This window comes from Benincasa hispida, chromosome 12 (genome assembly GCF_009727055.1).
Source record: "Benincasa hispida cultivar B227 chromosome 12, ASM972705v1, whole genome shotgun sequence".
NCBI lineage: Eukaryota > Viridiplantae > Streptophyta > Magnoliopsida > Cucurbitales > Cucurbitaceae > Benincasa > Benincasa hispida.
Genome location: NC_052360.1, coordinates 69,321,030 through 69,334,226, shown reverse-complemented (window position 1 = coordinate 69,334,226; position 13,197 = coordinate 69,321,030). Strand labels below are relative to the sequence as shown.

Here is a 13,197-nt window from a genome sequence, read left to right as displayed (position 1 = left end):
AAATTGGATTGTATTTGACGATAATCCGTCAACTGTTAAGGATGATGCAAGAACATTGTTTTGGCCTGTCAAACTTGAGAACAATGTGGTGGCCCTTCGTAATGCTTCCAATAATTTCTTTTGCAAGAGGCTGAGTGAAAGCTTTAGCCCTTTTGATAATAGTCTTAATGCTGCTCTTGATTACATTAGTCATGAAGCAAAGTTGGAAGTAACTGCGCTTGTGCTTTCACGTAATATTTATAATGTCCTATTCCACCTTTCTGATGTTAGGACTTTTAATGAGAGACCCATTTCGTTGACAAGCACTGTTGTTGAGAACAACAATTCAGAAACTCAAAAATTCATCATCAAACTCTCTTATGAAGATACTACCACCTTTACGTGGGCTGTCAATGCGAACGGTACGTTTGGTGTCAGGATGACGATCGACACTGGAGTTCTAAAAGTTTTCGAATGAAAGGTTGAAATTGAAGCTGAGATATCTGAGGATTACACATGAGGAAAAACACAACAAATGAAATTTCTATCTAAGGTTGTCCATGAGGTTACTGTGCCTGCTTGGACTAAAGTGAAGGCTAGTGTAATGTCAAGCGAGCTAGTTGTGACGTTCCTTTCTCCTACATTCAACGGGACAAACTAGTGAATGGAAAGTATGTTACTCAGCGATACCATGACGGTGTCTATAACGTCGTAAATTCCGATAATTTTTACTTTGTCGCAAAAGAGGTTGAAGAGAGTTGATCTATGTTTTCATCAGAGAGCACATGAAATAAGGTTGCTATAACCATTATTGTGTTCAGTAAAAATACAAAAAGAAACGTAGAATTATTGGTGTTATGTGTTATTGAGTGCATTTTGTTGACTTAAGAGTGTAAGAGAGATTCCATAATATTCCTTCCTTTTGTTTCTTATGGTGTAATAAGTTATGTTATAATAAAAATGTGTTGTGTTCTACTTTTTTTTCCGTAATATTTATGAAGAGAATCACCGTTTATCTTTGTATTTGAACTAAAAATGAGCTATAAAATCAGTTTAAAATTAAATAGTTTAAGAAAACATCAAGTATAAAAGGCAAGTAAAATAAGATTTTAGTAGAGAAAACAATCATCGTAAAACAGAGTCTTAAGAAGTAAAAAATCATATGGAATCTCTTTGTAATTTTCTCCAAGATAGCGAATTGAAGCTGCTTCAATTCTTTTGTGGATGTAGGTCAATAAGATCGAACCACGTAATTTGCTGGTGTCTTATTCATCTCTTCGTCCTTCTTCTTATCTTTGTTCTTCTTCTCAACTTGTGATTGCATTGTTTCCTCTCTGAATTTTGAAACCCTAGCAGAGCAAATCCCTCAAATGTTTGATCTTTTTTATGGAAATGAATTTGATCTTGTAATCTGCATCATAAAAAAGAAAGGTTAACAAAGGGAAACGTGTTCTATGAGTTGTTTTCGCCAAAGTAAGACATGTACCCACACTTTATCAAGCAAGAACATTCAAGAAAGATCTTAAAGATTTGATATCTTGATCTTGATTATCGAGAAAATTATTGAAAGAAGAAAAGAAGAAGAAAACACACGATGTACATGGAAAACCCTAGACCAAGAAGGAAAAACCACGATAGAAGAGCTCTTTCTTATTATTTTTGTACAATATTATACAAGACGAAACCAAAGTATAAATAGGCCGTAGAAAAAACCCTAATACAAAAACAAGGGAAAACTAGGGCAAAGTAAAAAGACTAAAATGCCTTTAGGGTTAATACATAACAGCCTCTTATTTTCAACACTCTCCTTAAGTTGGGATGCAACTGTCAATTAGACCCAACTTGCTAACACAAGTATCAAAGATTTGCCTGAGTAGTCCTTTAGTGAGAAATTCAGCAACTTGTTGATCAGAAGGGATGTAGGAAATACAAATACTGCTACTGTCTAGTTTTTCTTTGATGAAGTGTTTGTCGATCTCCACATGTTTGTTCTATCATGTTGCACAGGATTGTTGGCTATACTAATAGCTGCTTTGTTGTCACAATAGAGTTTCATAGGAGTATCACTGTCTTGATGAAGATCAGACATAACTTTTTTCAACCATATCTCTTCACATATTCTAAGACTCATAGCTCTGTATTCAGGTTCAGCACTGCTTCTAGCAACCATGCCTTTCTTCTTACTTCTCCAAGTAACAAGATTACCCCATACAAAGGTACAATATCCTAATGTCGATTTTCTATCTATAACAGATGCTGCCTAATCGGAGCCAGTGTAAGCCTCAATAAATCTCCTGTCGATTTTTCTGAACATCAAGTCTTTCCCTGATGCAGTTTTCAAATATCTCAGAATCTGATTTACAGCCTTCATATGGTGACTGCATAAACTTAACAAGTAGGTGTCGTTTTTTCTACCTAACCCGAAACAAACAATATTTTTAGAACTCAACCAACAACCTAAATAACTCTTAATTAAAGTGGATGTAAGAGGTCAATCCACAGGGAAAGATTATTTAATCTTTTCCTTAACCAAGCTTAACTATGAAAGCTATATATCAGGGATTTTTTTTTTATTAAGACAAGAAACATACTAAAAATCAAAGGACAAAGGATAATTGTAAACAAATTTAGAACAATCTTGCTTCTAATCTAAGTTAGACGTTCAATGTAATACCCATCATTGAATTTTACAAATTTAATTCACAATCGAATTAAGCTCGCAACTACATACTTAACTAGATTAAACTAGTCTCTACAAAGGTGGACAATTAGGATTAACCTAGTCAAGAGAGCATCTTAATCATTAAATAAGGTAAGATAGCCCTAACCCTAATCGATCTACATGCTTCTACCTCCTATGGGTTCGATAGAGGTAGAAGCGTGTAGATTGATTAGGGTTAAGTTCTAGGATTCAATTCCGCCGATTAATTGTCAAGATAGCTTACTCAATTAACCGAATGTTCTCTTATAATAAACTGTTTATTATTAAGAATGGTGTTGATATATGTTCTGCACATCTGGAAAGTAATTTGTATGTGCAAATGTTGTTAGCAACAAATGCCTCTCATAACATAGAGATGTTTAAAATTATTGTAACTCAAAATAAGGGACTTCGAATTTCTCGTAAAGGAAATGCCCAACTTTGGCATCTAAGATTAGGACACATTAATCTCAAAAGAAATGAGAGGTTGGTGATGAATGAACTTCTGTGCGAGTTAGAAGAAAATTCTTTACCTGTGTGTGAGTCATCTTTTGAAGGAAAAATGACTAAAAGGCCTTTTACTGGAAAATTTCATAGGGCCAAAGAGCCTCTAGAGCTAGTGCATTCAGACCTTTGTGGTCCAATGAATGTAAGAGCCAGGGGAGGTTATAAATATTTCATCACTTTCACTTATGATTATTCTAGATATGGGTACGTTTATTTAATGCAAGAAAAGTCTGAGTGTTTTGAAAAGTTCAAATAATTCAAGGCTGAAGTGGAAAATGCATTAAATAGAACGATTAAAAAATTTCGACTTGATCGAGGTGGACAGTCTTTGGATTCATCTTTCCAAAACTATTTGATAGAACATGGAATAGTTTTCCAACTCTCAGCACCTGGTACACCTCAGCAGAATGGTGTATCAGAATGGAGAAATCGAACCCTCTTGGGCATCATTCGGTCTATGATGTGTTACGCTTCCTTACCTGACTCATTTTGGGGTTAAGCAGTGGAGACTATATCTTATATCATGAACTGTGTTCCCTCCAAGAGTGTTGCTAGAATACTATTGGAGTTATGGAATGGTTGTAAAGCTAGTTTACGTCATTTCAGAATCTGAGGTTGCCCAACACATGTGCTTGAAGCTAATACTAAGAACTGGAACTGCGTTCAAGGTTATGCCTATTTGTAGTCTACCCCAAAGGAACGAGATGTGGTTATTTCTATGATCATAAAGAAAACAAAGTATTTATATTGATAAATACTACTTTTCTTGAGGAGAACAACATAAGGGAATACAAACCCATAAATAAAATTGTGTTGAATAAGCTTTCCAAAGAAACTACTAAATCTTCAACAACAGTTGTTGAAGAGTCTGATACCTCAACAAGTGTTGTTGAAGTAGGTTCATCTAGTAGGTCAAATCCACCTCAAGTATCGAGGGAACCTCGACGTAGTGGGAGGGTTGCGAACCCACCTATTCGCTATATGGGTTTAATTGAAATATTAGCTGTGGTAGATGATGGCAAGGTTAGGGATCCATTGTCTTAAAAGAATGCCATGGAGGATGTTGACAGAGATGAATAGATCAAAGCCATGGATCTCGAAATGGAGTCTATGTACTTCAATTCAGTTTGGGATCTTGTAGATCAACCTGATGGGGTAAAACCTATAGGTGTAAATGGATCTACAAGAGGAAATGAGGTGCTGATGGGAAGGTGCAAACCTTCAAGGATAGACTGGTGGCAAAGGGTTATACCCAGGTAGAGGGAGTCGACTATGAGGATACTTTCTCACCTGTTGCCATGCTAAAGTCTATCTAGATCCTCTTATCCATTGCCTCATATTATGGCTAAAAGATATGGAAAATGGATGTCAAGATTGCTTTTCTGAATGGAAATCTTGAGGAGACCATTTATATGGTGCAACCCTAGGGATTCATAGTCCAAGGTCAAGAGCAAAAGGTTTGCAAGCTTAATCAATCCATTTATGGATTGAAACAGGCATCTCGATCTTGGAATATAAGGTTTTATACTGTGATCAAATCTTATGACTTTGATTAGAATGTTGATGAGCCTTGTGTTTACAAGAAGATCATCAATATTTCAATAGTTTTCCTAGTGTTGTATGTCGATGATATCCTACTCATTGGGAATGATGTAGGTATACGGACTACAGTTAAGAACTGGCTAGCGACCCAATTCCAAATGAAAGATTTGGGAGAGGTTCAGTTTGTTCTTGAAATTCAGATCTTTCGAGATCGAAAGAACAAAATGCTAACAATGTCTTAGGCATGTATATTAACAAGATGTTTATCAAATATTCGATGCAGAACTCTAAAAGGGGTGTTGGGCCTGCTTCTTGTTGAATGAATAAAATGAGCCCAAATGATGAATAATATGTCCCTTTTTGCTGATCCAATTTTGCGAGTCCAAATATTTTGCCCCAAAAGAATTTTGGTTTGGTATAATACTTGACTATCGTTTGTCCACGAACTTCCAGCTGATGTGCTCCACGTGGTTTGCTCCACTAACCCTTGCCTCATGGAAGTGAAAGAAAAGTTATTCTGATGGGATGAATTTTTCAGAATTAATTTCTTTTCTCTCTCTCTCTCGTTCTCTCTTTCAATTTATGCAGGGCTTCTTCTAACCCTAATTTTCTGTTTGTTTTGTGCGACTGCTTGAGTAAACGGTCAATGAACAAAAGCATGCAATCTTGTAGAAGAAAGAGGAAGAAAAACGCTACACGATGATATACGTGGTTCGGTAAATGATGCCTACATCCATGGGAAGGAGAAGAGATCTTTATTCGAGAGCTAAGTCACAGCTTTTCCTTTTACAGATTTCAAGTTTTCTTGAAGCTATTGTAATTGTATGCTACGAAATTTGTAAATGATGAGTACTTATACTATTTTCTTATACAAGTAGTTACAATAACAAACTGTAAAATGTTGAAGAAATGTGAATAGTTCTTAAATATGTTGAATGTTTGAGCTTATTTTCTTCAAAGGGTCTATTGCCTTTCAGGCACAGAGTAATATTTTCTAAGATACAGTATCCTAAGACACCTCAAGAGGTTGAGGATATGAAACAGATCCTCTACGCATCTGTCGTGGGCAGTTTGATGTATGAGATGTTATGTACTAGATCTAACATCTGCTATGCAGTGGGGATGGTCAGTAGATATCAGTATAATCTAGGATATGATCACTAGACAGTCGTTAAGAACATCCTCAAGTATTTACGGAGAACGAGGGACTACATGCTTGTGGATGGTTCTAAGAATTTGATCTTTACTGGATACACGGACCCTGATTTTTAGACTAATAGGGATTCTCGGAAATCCACTTCAGGATCAGTGTTCACTTTTAACGGAGGGGCTGTAGTATGGAAAAGCACCAAGCAGAGGTACGTTGTGGACTCCACCATGAAGGCTGAGTATGTAGCGGCTTGTGAAGCTGCTAAGGAGGTCGTTTGGCACAGAAAATTCCTGATTTATCTAGAAGTTGTTCCAGATATGTCAAAGTCCATCACACTTTATTATGATANAAATTCCTGATTTATCTAGAAGTTGTTCCAGATATGTCAAAGTCCATCACACTTTATTATGATAATACTGGTGCTGTGGCTAATTCCCGTGAGCCTAGGAGTCATAAGCGCGACAAGCACAAAGAGTGTCAGTATCATCTCATCTGATAGATTGTGCATCAAAGGGATGTGGATGTGATTGTCATGAAGATAGCTTCAGAGAAAAACATTGTTGATCCGTTTAGGAAGGCCCTTACGGCTACAGTGTTTGAGGGTCACCTGCAGAGTATGTGTCTATGGGACTGACCACGATTAGACTAGGGCAAGTGTGAGATCTTGTACTGGGTATGTTCTTCCCTAGTTTATTGTTTTGTGTCCTTGTATTTTCTTATCTTGTACATCCCACTAGCTTTAGGATAAGTAGAAAATTATTGGGGTTGATGCCCTAAATCTCATAGGGTCCTATAATTTGTAAACTTTGTATGAACAAACTTGTATGTGATTAATAATATTTGATATTTTATTCACTTTGTCTATGAAATATATGATATTTTAGTTGCATTAACCACAAACCAATAAACTAACATCCAAGGTTATCGTTGTAACTTAAACATGTGTGTAGACATACAAGTGGATCATGTTTAAGTGCTAACTTAAATGATCTGTAGTATATGGATAAGGCTGGGTACCCTATCCTGGTCACACTACGAGTATGGTTTGTTTTGTAGATGTTTCAAATATTGTAAAGTGCTACAAATGATCTAATCCTGATCATTCATGTATTAGGCATGTGAGTAGGAATATTCTATACAAAGAAGTTTGTATAAAACTGAACCACGAAATGCTTAGTCTCACTACACTCCCTCCCATAATTAGTTTTTCTATAAAAAATTAATAAAATAAAATTAAAATTTTAAAAAATTATTTAATTAATAAAACGTTTAGTGTATATATATATATATACATATATATGATAACTACCTTGTCATATAATATATATATTAAACTATATGTTATATCAATATGACATATAACATATAGTTTCCATATTGTGTCAAATACAATATAACTGATAGTTTCTTTTTTTTTCTCACCAATGACATTTAATGTAAATCACATTTACATTAAATTTAATAATATGAATTCAATTTATATAATTAATATTTGAATCCAATTTATCAAATACATTATAGTAATTGTAATTTAAATTAATTATATCATGTATAATTAATTAAATCCCTCAATTAATTTGAAAAATTCAAATTAATCCAAAAACTGTTTCTCATTAAATCTCGTTGACCTACCGAGGGGACCTCATGGACCTGTAGCTTGAAGCTCTAATAGAATGTGAGTAATTAATTAAACTCTTTAATAAAATTATTCACCATCCGTTAACTATCAAGCACTCCATTAAAGATTGATACCTACACTCTTCACACTAAAGATATATTTCTATGTCCAATGGATATAACCAATCAACGATACAATGACCCTTCACAAATTGCTCGTAAGTACAGCTGGAAAAAAATTACCGTTTTGCCCCTGTAGTTACATCTGCTTCCTTAAGTACCACTGATCCCTCTAATGAACAATAAATCATTATCAACATATGACCAAACCCCTCTCGAGCCAGGAGAGGGTGTGCCATCACATTGTTCAAGCCCCAGAATCAGCCCTTAAGGGAGAAATTTATCTACTTGCCTCGACATTGGGGAAGGAGTGAATTTCTTCTTATGCAGCTTTGTTCTCAGCTCCCCAATCAGACGAATCCCCAAAATGGTAGGCTTGTTGAGTCGGCGATCTGGCCACTCTCATCCATACAAATCAAAGGACCGCCTTCATATGCAGCAGTTCACAACTCTCTCAGGTTATGTTACTTGCGGTCATCTTGGTGAAATGTAAGTTTATCATGAACAACGTTAAATAATGAGACTAAATATTTTGTGATCCAGTCTTGTACAAACTTCTTTGTATAGAAAATCTCTGCTCACATGTCTTTATATGAATAATCAGAATTAGGTCATTTGTAGCACTTTACAACAATTGTAATATTTACAAAGTTGGTCATACTTGTAGTGTCATCAGGATAAGATATCCAGTCTTATCCATCTAGTACAAACCATTTAGATTACCACTTAAACATGATACATCTGTATGTCCTTACATACATGTTTAAGATACAAGATAACCTTGGATCTTAGTTTATTGGTTTATGGTTAATGCAACTTAAAAAAAAAAAGAAATAAAACATCACATATTTTATTACATAAATAAAATGTTTTTACAGCACAATTACAAACTATAGGACCCTACGAGATTTAGAGCATCAACCCCAACAAGCTCAACTAGGATACTACATCCGTAGCATTCTCATCATACACTGAGCCCAAAAGAGATTCATTGAGATACAAAAAGTTCATAAGAGAGAGGAGAGATAGTGAAAAGCTCTCCAATTCAGACGAACATCCTGCAACATTTTGAGCCATGTTTACACCAGTTAACATAGACAAATATGGCTCTTCGGTAAAACATTTTGCGGGAAAATAGGCTTACCTAACACATTGTTGAATGAGATGAAGTTTTAAAGCGATGATAAAATATTTTGCGGGAAAATAGGCTTACCTAATACATTGTTGAATGAGATGAAATGTTAAAGCCATTTGGCATTTTGTTCTTCTTAAACTCCTCTTGATCTATTATAGCTTAAAGGTTAGAGGTGCCTACATCCTCTTCTATAGCAGGCTCTTTATAATCTTCTTCTATAGCAAGTACTTTATAGTCTTCTTCAATGATTTTTAAAAGATCCGTCCATTTTGTGACTTTGTGATCAATATTCATTATGCTTTCCCATCGTTCAAAGACTGGAACTGGGTTTGTTTGGATTGAAAATAAATTTTGAAGACAATTGGTATTCGTTCTAGAATGACTCTCATACCAAATTTGCTGGAGACAATGAAGGAAAATTAGAGTAGAATCCTGGATGAAGTGAAGAATATGGAAGTAACTCTTTTATTAAAGGTTTGACTAAATAGAAAGTCCAAATTGAAAACTGAATTGATAATTAAAACTCAATATTACAAGAATCACACTCCAAACATACTAACACACATGACAAACTCCAAATCATTTGGTGTACTCGAAGCATTATTCTTTACCACATATACTAATAAACTCAATCACACGAGACACAACACCAACAACTAACCTTTTCACAAAGGCAGTGCTACCTTATCGGTCCTTATATGAAACTGGTACGAATTAACGCCGGAGAAAACTCCATCCTCGTACTCATGGGTGGTCTGTTGTCCATCTCGAAGAGTGTCAGTCTGAGTATACGAATAAGGGACGTTGCAAAAGCCCCGTTTGACAACGACGTCGATCTTCACTTTCGACATCGGAGGTACGGTGATTGTGCTACTACAAGTCATTAAAATTTTATCTTTATGAGTTTCTCCCCATGAGTATGATCCACCAACTTCAAATTTCAACTGAACTTTGGCGTCTCCTATCAATGGAACCCCAGCAGTAAATTCTCTAGTGACTCCAAATTTGGTAGCAATTGTGTTGGTCCAATTCTTCTTCCTTTTGTCTTCAAAGGAGAATGTGAATTGGAGAGTATCCGCTGCTTTGGTTTTGTTAATGGCATCTCCTTTGGCCATTGACCAAACTCTCTCTCCATAGATTTTGGCATCTTCAAGCCGATATTCAATGTTCTCTATTTTGCTTGATATTACAGCCTCTGAAACTTCCATTCGGGCCTCTTTAGTAGGATTTGAGTCGTTAGCATTCAAACAATCCGTCTTTCTGTCCACGGACAGACTGGTGCAGAAGTGATTGTTGCCCAAGTTGCGAAGAGCCACGATGTTATCACCCAGTTTCACAGGCTGAAAAAATGTGTTCGGGTCCTCACTGCTTCCTTCTGTTCATCAAGAATTTAGCTTATATTTCTTTAAAATTTGATTTACAGTTGAGTTATGCTCGTTTAGACTCTTTAAGACTGTAACAAGTACTACTAATCTTTTTATAGAGAAAATACTTTTTGTAGTCTCTAGGTTTTGAGTTTAGTTTCAATTTTCGATACTTAGGTTTAAAAATATTACATTTTTATGATCTTGAGTTTAATTTTCTATTGAAGTTACAAATTTTGTTTTCGCTAATGCTTTGTGGCCATTAACTTTTCTTCAATTGAAGTGAAAAGTTTTAATTAACTTTGGGTGGAAATCGTGAGTGTTATTTGTAAGAAAAATCTCTGGACTTTGAAAAATTTCAAATTTACCCTTAAATTTAAAAAAATGTTAAAAAAATACCTTTACAAACCATTACTACCATGTTCTCAATTTTTCCTCTATTTTCTCTTGCCACTTCTTTATTATCCTCTTACTCTCATTTTTGTTAATTGTTTGACATTTTTTATCTAAAAAATTTAAATAAATAAAACTCCTCACTCTATGGACTATATCAAGTAGAAACAGAATAATACAAGCACCAAGTAATTTTAAGACTTAAGTATTTTAACAAGATTGTGTGTTAGTAGATAAGTGTGTGTTAATAGCTAAATACATTTTTTTTTTATTTGACTATTAATCATAGATATGTTTTAAGGGGAGACTGATTTTGGAATTTTGAAAGATTTTGGTGGAATTTATGTCTAACTTAAAGTTTATTTTGGTTGCTGAAAAAATTTGTGTAATAATTGGAAAAATAAAGAGTATCTATATGGAAAATTGATGATATCTATATAGTTTGTTTTAAATGTTCTTTCATACTCAAGAAAATTTAAAACAAATTAATCAATATATTAACAATCCAAGCATTTTTAAACTTTCATTTAAAAAAAAAAAATTAGAGTAATTTTTGCAATGAGGTATCAATGGTTTTTGTTCATATATTAATTGTAAAGGTTTTTTTTTTCATCTTTTTTAAGTTTGGTATCTTTATAACTTTTGAAAACTCAAAGGTATTTTTAAAACAAAACACATACAAATGCTTTTCATCCAAAACTAACATTAAAATTTTTTTTAACTCTTTTCGAAAGTTTAAAATATATTACAACCTATTACAATTTAACTCTCTCTTAATTGTGGTAGTTTAACTTAGTATAGTGCTTGTACTATCAACTTTTAATTTAGATGTTCAATTCCCTCATCTCACACATGTTGTAAAAAAAAAAAAATAAAAAAAAAAAATAATTAATTAATTAATTAATATTAGCTAAAATTAAAGGTACTACATCTCCTTAATGTCCTTTCTTCATAGTAAGAGATGATAAATGATATGATGGAAAAAAGAAACATTTACAAAACTACCTATCAAGTTAAGCTTTTGAGTTAAGTCGGAGATTCATACCTCCAGCTGTGGCAAGAATCCAATTAGTGTCACGAATCCAGAACTTTCTGGATCCCACATTTTTTATACGAACAGTTCCATCATTCTGAGGGAAGATCTCATGGATAAGGGATGGATGTTCAAGATCCGTACCAGAGAATTGCAAAAAGTTACCGAAAAATTTCAAGTACTTGCCATTGTAGCCTTTAAAGGTGACATGTTTTGGAAATATAAATAACGAACTCCAATCAATAACTGTGGTGAATACACCATCCTCCCGCACAAAAAGTGTTGCAGGACTCTCCTTGGCCAAAAGGGCATCTTGGTAGTAGTCGTAATGCCCGGCCCGAAACAGCTCTAAATTTTCCTGCACATGGATAAAGCGGAAAGCTTTATTGTCGCTGTCGTAAATTGGCTCGAACAACGTGCACGTCCATTTCGATTTGTCCTCTTCTTTCTTGGTGGCAGTTGCTAGAATGTAGTCGGATTCGTCGGAGCGACGGACCCAGTATTTGTTGTTGTAACAACATTTTATGTGGAATAGTTTGGGGTCGTTTTCGGAGACCTCCGATTCGAACTTTGAAAACGGACTCAGGACGTTTTTGCCAGAGAAGTGGAGGAGTCCTTCAAATTTATCATCATTTGGTACATAGCGTAGATATGGTGCAGTTTTTGGCTGTGGAGATTTTGGATTGATGTTTTGCAAAGCAAAAAATTGTGGGATTATGGATTTATCATCCTCGCCGGACATATCGACTTCTTTCCCGACTACTTCGTGGTACATCGATTCCATCTTTTGTCTATTTATCTCCTCTAGGAGTTCAAAACCATCCATTTTTGTGTAGTGTGTGTGTGTAATGCCCTCTCCAAACTCTTTTCCCTATGTTCTTCAAAACCTCAATGAACCTAAACCTATTATATATGCCAACAAAAAATTATACTTTTTTTTTTAATTTAAAAAAAAATGATATATGCAAGGATAGAGTTGTCGCCTTCAATTGAATTACACTTGAAAGATAATTTAATTGAATTCCAAAATATTGCTGTCATCCATGTGGACATGTATAAAACTCTGCTACGTCCAAGTAAAAATTATTATGTGACAATTCTTTTTTTAAAAGAAATAGTAAAAAATTATTTTTTGGTATGTAGAAGACAAGAGAGCATAAGACTCAAGTGCTAGCATTCAAGTGTCTAAGTGTACAAATAAATCTTTCAGATCTCATACCAGAACGTACATTGGTTATAATATACTATCAGTCTATCATGCTGTCATTCTGCCATAACATCCATCTATCATGCTAGCATACATCTAGAGCCTGGCTCGTTGACAGTCCCAGTAGTAAGATTACTTACCTTGATACTAGATTTAGATATCGATTCAAGCGGTAGTCTTCAATAATAAATCTTTAAATTCAATTCCCCAATGAAGCTTGAGCAACAACCACCCTCAATATTCTAATCTCCAAATTCTTCCTTCAATCAGATCCTGCTTCCAACTTTTAATCATTTTCACCCGTAAATTTTCAATTCACAAAGAATTTAACTCACTCTCTTCCACAATGAATTAATTTCAAATTAAATTTGTGTGACATTAAAAGTCCAATTTCCATAACTTCCCTCCGATTAAACAATTAAATTGAAATATCCCTTTCTTCCAAAGTG

The 13,197-nt window shown here is 34.5% G+C and overlaps 1 protein-coding gene across 1 annotated transcript; it reads right to left on the bottom strand.

Annotated features, from left to right (window-relative positions):
- Positions 1–9,193: 9,193 nt before the first annotated feature.
- On the bottom strand, positions 9,194–12,418 carry LOC120092742. The gene is made up of 2 exons (XM_039050923.1): positions 11,554–12,418; positions 9,194–10,126 (listed from the first exon to the last, which is right to left on the bottom strand). The coding sequence occupies exons 1-2, from the start codon at positions 12,365–12,367 to the stop codon at positions 9,417–9,419; spliced, it is 1,524 nt and encodes a 507-aa protein (XP_038906851.1). The 5' UTR covers positions 12,368–12,418; the 3' UTR covers positions 9,194–9,416.
- Positions 12,419–13,197: the final 779 nt, after the last annotated feature.